At 38.4% G+C, this 16,404-nt stretch overlaps 1 protein-coding gene across 7 annotated transcripts in view; it reads right to left on the minus strand.

Moving 5' to 3' along the window:
- Positions 1 to 16,404, minus strand: part of HEPH (hephaestin) — an 89,278-nt gene that overhangs the window by 34,088 nt on the left and 38,786 nt on the right. For 6 of the 7 annotated variants that reach the window (XM_019717518.3, XM_019717521.3, XM_019717522.3 and 3 more), the window contains exons 11-15: positions 16,119 to 16,269; positions 13,486 to 13,698; positions 6,424 to 6,637; positions 4,599 to 4,738; positions 3,664 to 3,795 (exon numbers count right to left, since the gene is read on the minus strand). In XM_019717518.3, coding sequence (XP_019573077.2) covers positions 3,664 to 3,795; positions 4,599 to 4,738; positions 6,424 to 6,637; positions 13,486 to 13,698; positions 16,119 to 16,269 — 850 coding nt within the window. The remainder of the gene's footprint in view (positions 1 to 3,663; positions 3,796 to 4,598; positions 4,739 to 6,423; positions 6,638 to 13,485; positions 13,699 to 16,118; positions 16,270 to 16,404) is intronic. The other variant, XM_088795297.1, reaches the window with a different exon arrangement.

Raw genomic sequence — 16,404 nt, forward strand, 5'->3', positions numbered from 1 at the left:
GAAGGTGAAGTAGGATAATATTGAATGTGACCTATAATTAATAAACACACACACACACACACACACACACACACACACATTCACCAGGGATGCCAAAAAATGTATACAAGGGGACACTTTGGTCAATGTTGCTCAAGCAGTAGTTCACCATAATCAGAAGTATCTAGACACTGATGGTAACCACTTTAAGCACCTCTTGTAATTGCAGAAGTCAGACGTAACTTGTATTCATCTTTTATTATTAGTGAATATTGACTATTACAATTTTAATACAGTTTTTCCTTTCTTAAAATGTGTATGCATTTTTTTGGCACCTTCTTATTTATATGCATATACCATCACGGGATATAAAGTATAGCATAGGGAATATAGTCAATGGTATTCCAACAGCAATATACCGTTTCTTTGAAAATAAGACCTAGCCGGACCATCAGCTCTAATGCATCTTTTGGAGCAAAAATTAATATAAAACCTGGTCTTATTTTACTATAAGACTGGGTCTATAATACAATATAATATAATATAATATAATATAATATAATATAATATAATATAATATAATATAATACCAGGTCTTATATTAATTTTTGCTCCAAAAGATGCATTAGAGCTGATGGTCTGGCTAGGTCTTATTTTCGGGGAAACACTGTACAATGTCAGAGTGGTAGTAGTCTTGTGAGGGGTTATCACTTTGTGAGGGGTGTAAATGTCTAATCATTATGTTGTTTTGTACACCTGAAATTAATATAAAAAAAGATAGTAGCCAAATGAGAATCAAAGTACTTCTGTACGTAATAGATGAGCCAGTGTCCATAAGCCCATGTTGCAGAACTCTGATAACAGATGAATTGGAAAATAAAGCATTGACTTAAAGGCCTGAGCAAGGCTTCCTCTTTCTAGCCCCTTGAAAGTAAGATAGCTATATCTTCAGTGCAGACGTTTTCCTAACTCACATAACCACTTCACCCAGTTACAGGCACAGGTCAACTCACCATATGGATGTCTTACAGGTACCTCACATTCAAGATGTTAAAAAATAAACTTAATATATTTCCCCTCTAAGTAAACAAACAGAAACACCCCCTGCTCCCTGCATTTCTTTTTTTTTTTAATTTTATTTTATTAAATTTATTGGGGTGACAATTGTTAGTAAAATTACATAGATTTCAGGTGTACAATTCTGTATTACATCATCTATAAATCCCATTGTGTGTTCATCACCCAGAATCAGTTCTCCTTCCATCACCATATATTCGATCCCCCTTACCCTCTTTTTTGTGAGTGGTACTAGCATCCAGGTGCTTAATCCAAAAATTTGTTTGTTATCCTTAACTCCACAATCTCTCTTATATCCTACACACTTATTTAATCATCATATCCTATTGATTCTCCCTTAACATCTCTCAGACTTAGCTAATTCTTTCAATCCGCATGTCTACCACTTCTGTTATTATCATCACTTTTATGGATTACTACAACAACCTTTTAACTGGTTTCCTTGCTTCCAATGTATCCCTTCTATGCTTTTAGTAATATATTGATTATTTTAGTGCCTAAATCACCATATTCCTTTCACCCCAATCTCCCCCATTCTTCTGAGTGACATCAAAGTCTATGTGGATGACTCATCCAACATTCTAGCCTATAAGCTCCTTGATCCCAGTACCAGTGTAAAGCCCCAAACCTTTTCATCACCTGAAATTGTTCCCCCTAAATCTTAAAATTAAACCACACTCACTGTTTCTACTCCCACATCTTCCAATTAATCTTTGGTCCATTCTAACCTGTCTTCTATTCCCACCAACTTATTAAAATTTCCAGCCACTCCCCTGTTGCAATATATAATGGGAAATGTTCCCTTGTTGCTATATCCAATGGGAAATATTCCATTCTGATTTTATTTAACCTCTCGGAAGCAGCTAAAACTGTTGACCTCATTTTTGAAATGATCTCCTTTTTAACATTTTTGATACCATATTCTTCTGGTTTTATTTCTAACATCTTGCTTACTTTTTCTCAGGCTTACTTTTCAATGAGTACTTCCCTTAAATATTGGTCTTCCTCAGGGTCTTATCCTAGGATCTTACTGCCTCATTTAGTATACTCTTCCAAGGTGACTGTGTTACACCTTTGCCTTCAGTTACTACTTAAATGTTGATGCTTCTTACATCATTCCTTCAGATCATACCTTTCTCCTGAGCTCCAGAGCTTTATATTTGTTAGATATCTATATTTGATTGTCTTACAGACATCTCAAATTCAACCAATTCAAAAGTGAGCACATCATCATCTGATCTCCCCGATCTCAACCTAGCTCCCTCCCATGTTCCCTATCTTGGTGAATGGCATCACAACTTTACATGGTTTTCCAAGCCAAAAACTGGGACAACATTTCAGAATTTTCCTCCAAAAACATGGGTTTTATTTAAGAATTATTCTCTTTCTCACATTCAATACCCAATTAATCACCAAATCCTGTTGATTCTACCTCATCGATCTTTTAAAACCTATCCTCTTTCCTCTACTCCAACTTTCATCTCTCTTTCTACTGAGTCTTTTCACATTGTGTTTTCTACATCTGTAACTTCCCTTTCTTTGCTTTTCTTTCACAGGATCCCTTTACCTCTTGGCTTCTTTCTCAAACTTTAGATCAGTTGTTCTCAAAGTGTACTTCCTGACCCAGCAACATCAAATGACCTGGGAATTTGTTTGAAATAGCAAATTCTTGAGCCCCATCCCACACCTACTGAATCAGAGGCTCTGGTGTTTGATCCAAGAAATCTGTTGTTTAACAAACCTTCTAGGTGATTCTGATGCATGCTAAAATTTGAGAACTGCTGATTTAGATCTTACTTGAGATATCACTTACTCTGGGAAGCCATCCTCGACCATCCAAACATTATATTAAAAACCCTCTTCTACACCTCCCTAGCACACTTTAAAACCCTTGTTTAACACTTAAAACACTGCATTATAATTACCAGTTTACTTGTCTCTCTATGATAATAGCCCGAATTCTTTAAGGGTAGAAACAACTTTTATTTCCCACTGCATCCATATGTTCTAAAATTGTTCCTGCAACCATTAGGCCTCCAGTAAGTATTTATTCAATGAAGAATGAATGAACGAATGAATGAATGGATGAGTGCATGGAATAGCATGTGGTCAAGATTATGGTCACTCTAAATTTAGTATCAGGAGCTTAGTATGTGACTGGGGTTAGGGTTTAGTCTATACTAAGGGGACAACAACTTTATCTACGGCTGGGGTTAGGAATCAATTTGTGGTCTGAGACAGGTAACTCTCTATCCATGATTAGGAGCTCATACTATAGCCAAGGTTAATTTCAGATCTGGGAAGGGTTAGAAGCTCAGTCTCTATTCAGAGTTAAGACTAGTATAAGCCTCCATGTGTAACCAGCGTTAAAACAAAACAAAACAAAACAAAAAAGAGTGTTTGAAACAAAAAAACATAAAACCTAAGGTAGCCTGTTCTAAAACTGAGCAAATGAGTATTTCATAGAGACAAACTCAGGGTGTGGCTTAGGCCTGGATAATATTCCTGTTTCAGTCCTCTAAGAGCATATTTTTTAGGAGCAAGACAGAGGGCTGAAGAAGAAGTGCTGCAAAACCTTTTTCCCCTTCACTAAGTATTCCCACTCACCAGGCTCAGCAGCCAGTGGCCAGCCAGTACTAGATTCTAGCACCCCATGGGCATGCACAGAGTAGGGGCGGCTGGCATTATTCTTGAACACCACAGTTAAGATATCACCAACCTCTCCTCTGAGAAGTGGACCTAATATATGCAAAAGAAGGAAAAGTTTCATTAGTGGAGTAGTGGAACAGGGACATAAAAGGCATCAAAGAAAGAGAGATACACAGGAGCTCCCTAGAATTAGGGGTTTGCCCTGCGAAAGCATCCTAATGAGATTGAAAGTCATGATTGGCTTCATTTTTAAATTCAGAAGCCCTTAAACTAATAATGCTACCTATAGGATGAGGGTACTTCAACAATAGAATTATAATTATACCTCCAGTTACCCCCACTTTCCCCAACCCAATACTCTCTATATAATACCCCGAGGTTCTAGAGAATCATGGCTCTGTGTAGTAATTGTTAATAAGGAGTTAGAGTTTGACACAGAGTACAGAATTGTTGGGCTGTCTTAAAGGGCCCCAGTGGATCCCTTCTGTGCAAAGACAAGAATGAGGAAATTCATTGGCCCCTACCAAAGTGAAGAAACAGCAGCAATAATTAAACTGGGGTGCAAGGGTAATACTGGTTCCCTGTATAATAGTTTCCCACTCTTTGATGTTCCTACATTCTCCTGCCTTTAGCATTAAAAAAAAAATCTATCACCTTCAGAGATTCCTAGATATAGAGGCCTGGAAAAACCTGGTTCAGATTGCAGGAAAATTCATTAATTCCCCCACTTTGACTGCTTATTTTCATGGCTTATTTATAAAATATTACTATAGTTCCAGTATATCATAAGGAAAAACTGGTAATGGGGAGTGGGAAGTCTTCCTGATATGACATAGCCTCTCTAGGAGGAGCACAGGCTTCTAGACACTAGGAGGGAAGTGGAATTCCCTTACCTAAGATTCCCAAGTGTTCCTCTGGTCCAGTCCTTGGCCGAGGGATCCTGAACGTACCATCAGTGTATTCCCTGAATACAGCTTTCTTGTATCTGGAACCTAGGAGCCCATTCTCGTTGCTCAGGAAGATGTGACCATAACTAGAGGAATCCAAACAATGGTATCAGCACCTGGCCCTGAACTACTCATTTTCAGATATGAGGAAGCCACATCAGATTTCAGCTCATGTCACAGATAGAAGGAGGGTGTCTATACCTTATGTCAGATTACTCACCACATTGGCTGCATACATGCAATTATATATGACAGATTTCAGTATCTATTTATGTTTTATTGTTTGCCATCATCCAGATAGGAATTTTTAGTACAATTTAGATGGCAAGAGCACTGGGATAAGAATCAGAAGCCCTTGTCTCTAGCTCCAACATTCATGTCTTAGATGGAATTCAGTTGACAAAACGATAAGGTACAAAGTGACAGGAGAGTATTAACTGTTTCTTCTCCTGGAAGGTAAGGGATTGGGAGAGGTAGGGAGAAAATGGAATCGTAAAGAAAACATTATTTAATACATATTAATATGTTATACTTTTGGTAAAAATTGCTTTAATAAAGCTATTTCTCTTAATTATAAAAAAAGAAGAAAAAAAAGAATTCTCTTTATGGGATGCTTTTCTGTTTACAAAAAGTTTTATTATTCATTTTATCATTTGACACTCCCAATGGGCTGATGAGGTAGGTATGTCCCAGAGATAGAATCAGTGGTTCACAGGTGACAGGATATATCTTTATTGATACTGTCAGCCAGAAAGGAAGCCAGTACTTGGATTCAAGTCTGTTGTTTCTTCCCTATCTACTTCTAGTCAAGTTCTTTGAACTGTACTACCTCACTTTAAAGAAGAGTAAACCAAGGCCCAGAAAAGGCAAGTCACTTTTTCTAGGTTGCAGAGAAGTTAGCAATAGGCTTCAACCTTCAATAACCAACATAAAGGGCAAGAAGTGACAAAGGGTTGTGAGACTACCAAAAATAAACTATAGTGGAAAATTGCTAAACTGTACCTCAGTTTCTATTCTCCCCTCCTTCCTTTATAGTAATAGAATCACCTAGGATTTAGCTGAGCATATGGCTACCTAACCAGAAATTACACTTTCCAAAATTTCTAGCAGCTAGGTATGACCATATGAATAAGTTCAGGGTAATGGGGTATGAGAGAAAGTGGTGTATGCAACTTATAGGTCATCGCCTTACAGACAATGCTGTTTGTCTTGGACTTCTTCCTCCTTTTTTGATAGCTGGGAATCATTACAACTGGAGTAGTCATCTTAGTTCCAGAGATGAAAGCAAGTGTTATGTGTGATTAGTTCACCTACCAGCCCTGGACTGCTCATCTTTGTATTATTATGTGAGCAAACACTAAAATTCTAACTTATTTAAGCCACTCTATTTTTTTCCTGCTATACAACTTAGCCTGTACCTTAATGACATTTTGTCAAGGGACAGCTGACCTTGAGGTATTCAGTCCCTTGAGTAAGTTCTCTATAAAATTGAAGTCACAGTTATCGTGCTTGTGGCTAACCAGAAGAAAGGAGGCAAAGATTATGAACATGAGGGTGTGGGTAAGGTCTTTTACTTCAGCCCCACAGTATAGTAATATAGAAGAAGCACTGAGTTCCACTTTACCTGCATTCTACCTGAGCCAGGCTTGTTGGTATCTTGTTAGGTGACTTTAGAGAAGTGCCTCCTTCTTTCAGAATTTAAATATCCTCCTTATCTGTAAAGTGGTACAGAGTCTCTGAAAGTGTTACCTCTTCTTTTCTGAAGCCTTACCTGTTCTTCTCAGATTGGTTGTGCCATTCCAGTTCCCAGCTCCTGTCAGGGCAATAGTCCCACTCCACTTCTTCTGCCATGATGTAATAGATTCTTGCAGCCTGGTAGTGTTGGCGAGGGGTGGCTTGGCGACCAGGACATTGGGAGACATTATAGACTGCCCTCATTCCTGCTTCTCTATGGTTGCCTTCCTGGCAGTAAATCTCAAATATCCCTAAGAAAGGAAGAAAGAGCAAAACCTGAATCAGAGTACCCCTGTGTAGTGCCTGGGGGATTTCCTGCCTCTTTCTAGGCATACTTCAGAGAGGGTAGTTTCAGATTAGAGTCTTCTATGCATTATATATAAGATTATTACAGGTTTATTGAGAGCAATGAGCACAGAGTTTAGGGTTCTAACTCCAAAGCTACACTGTCTAACACTAAACTCTGCCACTAGGATGACCAACTCCTCCCTTTACCCAGGGTTTTCCCAGTTTTAGCACTGAAAGTCTCATATCTTTGGAAACTTCTTAGTTCTAAGCAAACTACGATAGTTGGTCACCCTATTTGACACATTAGCTATGTAACCTTGAGGCAATTTTTAAGCCTCTGTATGTTTCAGTTCCCTCATGGTAAAATGAGGATAATTTTAGTTACTTCATTGGGTTAGTTTAGAATTAAACACAATAATATATACACATTTCTTAGCACAGTATATAGTAAACTTTCAATAAGTGAAGCTATAAATAAATAAAGCTGTAATAATTATTATTCCAAGGAAGGCATTGACCAGTTGTCTGCCTTTCCTACCACATAGCAACAAAATAAACGTGGGCTTCAATAGATACATTAAAAAGGAACTTCTTGCTAGATGAAATAAGTCAGATGGAAAAGGATTTGAACTATATGATTTCACTCATATATAGGATATAAAACAAAAAGCAACAAACAAAACAAACAAACTCATAGAACATACAACAGAATGGTGATTACCAGAAGGGAAGAGGTGGAGGGAGGATAAAGAGGGTAATGGGGGTCAAATATATGGTGACAGAAGGCTACTAGACTTTGGGTGATGAGTACAGAATGGAGTATACAGATGTGGTATTATTAAGCTGTACACCTGAAAATTATATAAAGTTATTAACCAATGTTACCCCACTAAAATTAATTAAAATAAAAAGAACTTCTTGATTACAAAGATGCTTACTTCAGAGAGCTTTGAAATGGCCTTCTTTAGCTTTTTACAATGAAATATTTGGATATAAGTCTTAAATATTTGAGCTGTGGAGCTGCCTGGACCTGATCTCAAGCCCCAGGTTTCTATGTCAAGGACAGTAAGGCTCTATCTCATGACTACAAACTATTCTTCCTGGCTTTTAAAGGCCTCTACAAGTTGGCTCCAAACTATAAACCTAATCCCACTGCTTACTGTGTTCGAGATTCAACCAGAGCTACAACTAAATTTGTCCCTGACTGCGCTTCTTACATATCTCATTATTTTGTTGGAATTTTTACTTATGTTGTTATTCCCTTTCTGGAATGTTCCTGCCTATACCACCTAATATCTATGAGACCTCACTCATTTTCAAAGACCAACTGTTGTTTCTTCTCTTCCAGGAAGCCCTCTATGGCTATTCTAGCCTACATTGACCACTGCATTGTTGACCTCTTTATTCCTAACATATTTTACATCTAAACCATATAGCTAAGCATTAAGTGCTCCTCTCTTTATTTTTCCTCTATATTTCCTCTTATTTGTTATTTAAGTATAGTTGGTATACAATATTTTATTTGTTATATTAGTTTCAGATGTACAATATAGTGATTTGACATTTTTATACCTTACAATATGATCACCCAACTAATTCTAGTAATCATCTGTCACTGTGTAAACTTGTCACAGTGTTATTGACTATATTCCCCTTCATCTTTTTCGCCCATTCCCCTATTCCTCTCCCTTCTGGCAACATCCTTATGGTCTCTGTTTCTATGAGTCTGTTTTTGTTTTGTTTTGTTTGTTTGTTTGTTTTGATTTTTAGATTCCACAAAATGGTCCTTTCCACTAGTTTATAGACTCTTGAAGGAATCTACTCTTTTTATTTCCATATCTACTTCCCAACTCTTCTATTTCCCTTACCCACACATCTATTCAACCATTAAGTTCTGTCAGCTCTTCCTTCACAATTATCCTTTCATTTTCACTCTCATTTCCCTAGTCAAAGCCACTATCACCTCTTACCTGGAACACTTCAATAGTCTCCCAACTGTCCTCTCTGCTTCTTTTCCTTCCTACTTCAACAATTTTCCACACAGGATCCAGGATCCTCTTTAACAAGTATGATCCAGAGCACATTGCTCCCTTGCTTTAAATGCTCCAGTCATACTCAGAATACAATCCAAGCTCCTGACTATGGTCTACAAGACCCTGCCACATCTTGACAAGGTTCTCACCAAACTCTTTGACCTCATGCCATGTCAGTCTTCTCCTATCTCACTACATTCCAAACATACTGGCCTTCTTTCTCACCCATGAGCAAGCCAGGCTTATTCCTACCTTAGGACATTTCCACTTTCTGGTCTCTCTATTTGGAATGTCTGCTCAGAGATCTTCATATAGCTACTTTCTCCCTATTATTCAGGTCTCTGTGAATGTTACATTCTCAAACAGGTATTCCCTAAACAACCTCTCTAAAGTAATGCCCCTATTATTTTATCACATTGTTGTATTTTATTTCCTTCTTGACATATATCATGATCTGAAATCACTATTGTTTTATGCATTAATTTTATGTGTTTATTGCAGATCTCCCCTCAGAGTAAAGATCCTGACTATCTTTTCCCCTCTCTACCCTTGTCTTAGAACATGAACGATGTACAATACATATGTGTTGAGTGAATGAATATGCATGCAAATGAATGATTATATACATTGTCCAAAAGTCATACCTTATGGATTGATGTGGATAAGAAAGTATTTTCACTGGAAGGGATAGAAACAAATAGAAGACATTCTGGGAGAGGCATGTGAGTTTGGACTAGAACATTATCTGAGTTTTCTCATATGGACATTGTTGTCCAAGCGACTTCCTTTTTAACACTCTTTTGCCCTTAGTGTCTGAGTCTCCTCCTAACTCCTTGACAAATTATTTTCTGTCTCCTTATTCTGGCTACTCGTCTTTCTTCTACCTCTTAAATGTTCATTTGTGCCTTAAGTTTTCTTTCCTATCACATTACATGTGTATGTACTTGAACTATGAGAACATCCAAATCTCTCTTTGTTGCCTGGACTTCTCCTCCAAGCTTTACATTTCTAACCACAACTATCTAATGTGAAATCCACCCACCTGGATTTCAACAGGAACTTAAAACTCAACATACCCCCCAAATGATTGCTTTCTACTAAAGCCTTACTACCCTGCCTGCTCTTGCTTCTGTATTTGCTCACTTGGTTAATGATACCACCATCCATCTAGTACACAAGCTGGAAACCTCAGGCATCCTTTCTTCTTGCACAGCATTTCAGCAAAGTCCTGTCATTTCTCTCTCAAATATCCCTTAACTCTGCCCCTCCTCACCATCTCTATTGCTCCCATCCATTGGAAGAGCTCTAATCAACTCTTGCAAGAGCCTCCTGTTTTGCCTCCCCTTAAACTTCCCTTCTTGGTGTTCTTTAACAGGGCTGCTATTACAATTTTGCATGAGATTATTCTTCATTGATTAAGATTATCTTACACATTGCAGAAAGTTTCAGCATCTCTGACTCCCACCCTCTAAATGACAGTATAACCCTCTTCGTATTCCCAGTCATATGACAAATAAAAGTACATCCACACATTTCCAAACACATTTTAGCATACTACCTTGAGTTGAAAAAACATTGAATTAAATAAATTTATGCAATATTCTTCAGGTATACATTGTTTCCAAATCACTGTCTATATGGTTTTTACTGCTTCTTATGCCCTCTTCACACCCATCCCCTTTCTTTGCCTGGTGACAGTTTACTCATACTTAAAAGGTCAGTTTGAATGTCTGCTTTCCTAGGAAAGCTTCACTCCACAAGTCAAGAAGAATTTAGTATAGCTTCCTATGTGTTTCCATCGCTCTTGGCAGATAGCATTATCGTAACCTTATGAATATTGTTTACATACGTACCTCCCTTTCACACTGTTAGCTGCCTCATACATCCTTACATCCCTAGCATCTAGATCAACAACTGAAAGAAAACAGATGTTTACTCTGTTTTGGGGAAATATAATTGTAACAGAAAATAAAAATAAAAAGAAGGAAAAACAGAGAGAAAGACAATGGGAGAGGAAAGAAAAGATACAGATTGGAGGACAAGAAAAAGAATAAAAGAGGAAGGGAAAAGAATTGTACACCTGAAATCTGTGTAATTTTACTAACAATTGTCACCCCAATAAATTTAATAAAATAAAATTTTTTTAAAAAAGAAGTAATGAAAAAAGGAGAAAAGAAGATATACAAAACTAAAGAAGGGAGGGGAATAAAAAAGAAGAAAAAACAAGGGTCAAGATGGGAGAAAAACAGATGAAAGGAAAAGGAAAGAAGAGGAAAAAGAACAAAGTGAAACAAAAAAAAAGGAAAGGATTAAAGAGGGAGAGGAAAAATGAGAGACCAGAGCAAGAACAAGCAGGAGAAAGTATAGAGGGTGGGAAAGGGGGGTGGAAAGAGGGGAATAATGAATAAGGAAAGAGCTCTAATGGTGAAAGAGGAAAGAAACCCTGAGGGATCAGGGCAGTCATAAATATTCTTCTCTTTGCTGCTGAGAAATCTAACATAAATTTGGTAGAAAATAACACATTGCTCTAGCATTTTTATCTGCCACTTTTCCTGGCTATTAAAGCTCTAGTATCGGTAGTTCTATTGGAAGAGTTGAAGTATATTATGTAGGATGATATTTTTAAATATAATATGTAATTTCTGTTAAATGAATATAGGCTTATTAAAACTTAAAGCACAATAAAAAGAGGATAAAAATTACCAATAAACCCACACGATTGAAGCACTTTTAACATTTTGCTGTTTTTTTCTGGGCATTTTTTTCTCTATTTTGTTAAAAATAATTATAACCCTCCAGCACACAGCATGTTGAATCTCCCTAGTGAAGTTTTTAAAAGTCATCCACAAAGCTGCCTAATTACATATGTATATTTACCAATTCCCATTGCTACTACTCTAATCTAGAATCCCAAAGACAAATTCTGGTCTTGGCTTTTCCATTAACTCTGCACTTTTGCCCTGTGCTTTGGAGAGCTACACATAATGGTCTCTCTCAGTAATTTTTTCCGTAGATTTTATTTATTTATTTATTTATTTATTTATTTATTTATTTATTTATTTACTTTCAATTATAGTTGACATACAATAGTATTTTACATTAGTTTCAGATGTACAGCATAGCGGTTAGACATGTATGTAATTTGTTAAGTGACCCCCCCATTAGTCTAGTACCCACCCGGAACTATACATAGTTATTACAATATTGTTGGCAACCCCCAGAGGCAGAATGAAGGATGCTTCAGATTCAAGATATCATCTAAGAGTAAGAATCAATAGGAGTTTAAGGAGAATGGGCAAGTAGAAAAAGAAGAAAGAATAGAGCCAACATGTGTAATCTGAACAAAGCATTTCCCTGCTTCAGGACTCTATCTCTTCCTCCCATTAGTAAAATAAGTGAATTGAGATTATCTCAAAGGGGCTCTGCTAGCTCCAACAGTCTATGACTTTAGAAATCTTCAGAAAGAGGAAAGGGTTTGAAAATTCTGAAAAAATGAAAAAGCAAAATGAGTTTGGGCTTTTGCTAGTAAGAAATTTCAGGAAACTTGAGGCAGAGTAACTTTTCAAGCCTTTATTCATATAAACCCATTTACTCCCTCTCTTCCCATACCAGATCAGAATGTTTTAAAGCCATCTACAGTCACCCTCCTTGGGACTCAGTGTGGCACAAAAATAATTTCATTCTTCCAAAGTAAGGGTGAACCCTGGGGAAGCATATAGACATCGCTGGGGAACCTGACTAATTTTGTAGCAAGGAGATTAAACCTAGGTTTTGGCTTTGAGACCAAGGCTAGAGTAGAGAGAAAGTTCTTTTTTATTCAGAAATTCCCTACCTGAGGTCTCTTGAAAAACACTTGTTTCTGTTGCTCCTTTTAGCTCCATTAACTGTTGTTTCTAATTTGCTAACAACTCTCCTGAGCCCAGTGTCAATCTGAAATTATTAAATTATCAAGGAGACTTATTCAGGGATTTTTTTTCAAATATGAATGGAATTTACAGAACTGAAATAAAGTTTAGTGGGAAATACCTGGAACTGACAGATATTTTTTTTTTCCTTACAAACACTATTGCCATCTACTGCCTAAAAAAAGGATATACCCTACGATCTGCAAAGAGAAATTATTGCTACATTATGAAAACTGGAGAAACATTCTAGTCAAATTTCTTCATGAAAGGAAGACAGGGAGAAGGAGAAAGAGAGAGAGAGAGAAAGAAAATAAGAAAGAAATCTAGACACAGAGACGGGGGAGTGATTAGACCAAAATTAAACAGCAAGTTAATGAAAGAGCCTGGACTAGAAGTCTCTGTGTCCCAATTCCTGGGCGAAACTGTTACAGCACATCCCTACCTCATTCCCACCAGAAGTTTGCAGAAATTCTGACAGAATATCAGAGTTGGAAGTGCTTATAGGTACATCTCATGGGCTTCCCTCCCCATGCAGAGACTGTACCTATAGAATCTCTATATGGCCAAAGGGTTACGTGGCTAAGTCCACCCTGTGCCTATATAAGAATTGCTCTGACCCTGGGAAACATTTTTATACCTCTCCTGTTGTTCCAGAAAAGAGCTTCCTCAGCTTTTCATTCTATTATTCCTGCAGCTGAGAAGGGAATTCAAATAACCACACATGGAGTACACATTAAAGGGGAAAAGACAAGTGTTTTTAAAATTTCCTAAGTACCCTCAATAAGACTCTTCTTTTCTCTTCATCAGCCCCCTTCAGCCAGCCCGATACCCAACAAAGCCTCTTAGTTTAGGGCGAGTTGCAAAGGCACTTACCGGGGTTGTCGGGCTGCATCATGGCCGTGACAAAGGTGTGAGGAAAGAGCATGGCTGCACTCTTTCTCATGCCCTGAAGCTGCACAGTGTTGCCCTGGAACATGACCCCATGCACGTCAGTCTCAGTGCCCAGGCCGAGCAGGTGCCAGGCCACTGTGTCACCCTTGCACATGTCCAGCCTGGGCAGGTTAGAGAACAGAAACCCATTAATGGCTGGAAAACAAAAACACAAGACAAAATGGGGAGATGAAACCAGACTACTCAGGCACTGGCCAGCAGCATGGCATCAACTCTGAACTATGGTTTCCCATAACTTGAAATTTCTGAGTCATCCTCAACTCCTCAGCCTTCTTCCCTAAACCAATTTAGTTCTATATATGAAGATCTGCCTCTTTGGGATGAGGGCCCATCTAGCCTTTCTGGCCTCACCTACTGCCCCTCCTCCATCACACCACACATTCTTACAAAACTGAATTACTCTCCATTACCACAATCCTTCACAGACACACAAAAGTACCAACCTCTCCCTTTCCCACTCCCTTGAAGCTCTTCTCCCTTGGCTTCTGTAGCACCACATTTTCCTGGTTCTCTTACAAAGTCTTTGTTTCTCCTCTGTCTTGTTCTTATTCTCCGTCCCTCTGTAAAGTGTTTAAGTTTCCTAAGGTTTCATACTCTCCTTTCAATCTGTCTCCTCCTCTTCATCTTCACTGCCACTGCCCTGGCTCTACCCCTCATTATCTCTGGCCTGAACTCCTGTAAAAGTCTCTTCCCTGGTACCCCTGCCTGCAGTTTATCCTCCCATCCTCTCTCTCTCTCTCTCTCTCTCTCTCTCTCTCTCTCTCTCTCTCTCTCTCTCTCTTTCTCTCTCTCTCTCTCTCTCACACACACACACCATTATCCTGTGAGTTCTATTTGCCTCTGCAAGCCCAAAGCCTTAATCATGGTAGGTACTTATAATACGCTTGTTGACTTCACATGCTGTTCCCTTCGCCTGGAATGTACTTTCCTTTGGTCTCTGTTACAGTAAATTGCTACTCATCCATCATGCTCCAACTCGAATGGTACCTCCCTTATGAAGCAGAGTTGTTATTCTATTTCTGGTTTTCATAAAACTTTTCACAAAATTCTGCCATATCACTTACCACAGAATCCAGTGATTTAGTTACAAATCTATCATGCATACTATATTGACCTAGCAGGAAGCATTTTTTCCCCTATTGTTGTTTTCTGTATACGTGTGGCTGCCCAAGCACCTGACATGTTGCCTAATACTAATCAGGTGCTCCATAAATTCCCACTGGAATGAACTTGGTCTGCAGGAGTGTCTTAGTTTTTCCAGCTGATATAACTGACTGGTGATTGGAACCAAGACATGGAGCCAAAAGACAACACACTTGTACCCTCTACACTCTCTCTACACTCCCCTCAGAAATATAGGGAGGCCTGCTTGAAGCTGATCTCTCTTCAATGTCCCCACATCCAATGGAACTATATTTAATATAACCCTATTTGGTAATCCCCTGGGATGCTAATGAGAACATTGCTAACATCCTGATTCTGCTTCACCTGCCTATAATGTCTGATTGCAGACCTATTCAGCCTTCAAGCCCCAGCTCAAGGCTTCCCTTCTTCCAGGAATCCTTTAATTGTATTGCTCTTCATTAATGTTTTCCTTCTTTGAACTCTATGTCACTTAAAATCTGTTCCACACAATTTAGTACTTAATTATAGTCCATCTTGGATTGTTGTATAATTGTTTCATGGGTGTTATTAGTCTCATCTCATTGCAAAATGCTGGGAGAGTCTTGCAAACTGGGACCGTGTTTTTCCATTCGTTCACTCACACACCAACCCATTTCATTAATTTGGTAGTTCACTAGTTCATAAGCATTTACTGTGTATTAGACAGTGTAGAGGATACAGAGATAAGCAATAAACAATACTCACCTTTAAGAATACTACACTTTAGCAGAAGTCCAAAGCAACGTGTAACAAATAACAATAATATTGGGGAGTGTATGGAACTTGCTATTAAAATAGTCTGATAAAAATGCAATAGTAGTAGTTCAGAAGAGGGTGTCATAATCCTGGGTTTAGGTGATAAAAAATGGTTACATGGAGGAAATAACTTTTGAGTAGGGCCTTAGAGAATGGAGAGAATTTTCCCAGGCTGGGGGCAAAGATGTAAGGATGGGCTTTTTAAGTGGAGGGTAAAACATTGCAAAAGCATGAAGTCAGAAAAGCCAAATCCACACAGAGAAAAGTAGCCTTTTTTTTGGCTGGAGTATAGGGTTGTGGGGCAAGGGTAGTAGGCGATAAGAGAGGAGATAAAACTGGAAAGATGTCATGCCAGCTTACTCTTCTCGATCTATAGTAGATTCCTTGTGCGCAATCCTCATTTCACAGTACCTTTATCTAGTATCTCCCATACTGTGTTAACACAGGACACCTCACTAGAAGGTGCTAAGTATAAGATGTTTTGTCAGATGTAATCCCTCAAGCTAGCTCATCCCTTGGACAGAGCTGAACAGTGGAATCACAGTTTTCAGGAATGGGTCATGATTAAGTTTAGGTTAGATTTTATTTATAACCTCTCAGTTGTAGCTGAGAACAAAAGCACTCAGTCCCCATACCATGCATCTGATTGGAGTCTCGGAAACCCACGGCATCCTCTGAGAGTAGTCGGGAATCCAACATAGCAGCTACTTGATTGGTATTGCTGTACCAGCTCTTGTTCTCATCCAACACAGTGAAAAGGAGAAAGAATTCTTTATCCACCCCTTTCTGTAGGCCCAGCAGAAGAGAAGAGAGAGATAAATGACAACAGTTTCAGCAATTGTAGACTGTGATGCTCCAGACACGATGATCCCTGATTCTTTCCCATTTCCTTTTCCAAACACAGAGTTGAGCCCATATCTC

The sequence above is a fragment of the Rhinolophus sinicus genome, chromosome 18 (genome assembly GCF_057876585.1).
Source record: "Rhinolophus sinicus isolate RSI-liver-muscle chromosome 18, RSI-T2T, whole genome shotgun sequence".
NCBI lineage: Eukaryota > Metazoa > Chordata > Mammalia > Chiroptera > Rhinolophidae > Rhinolophus > Rhinolophus sinicus.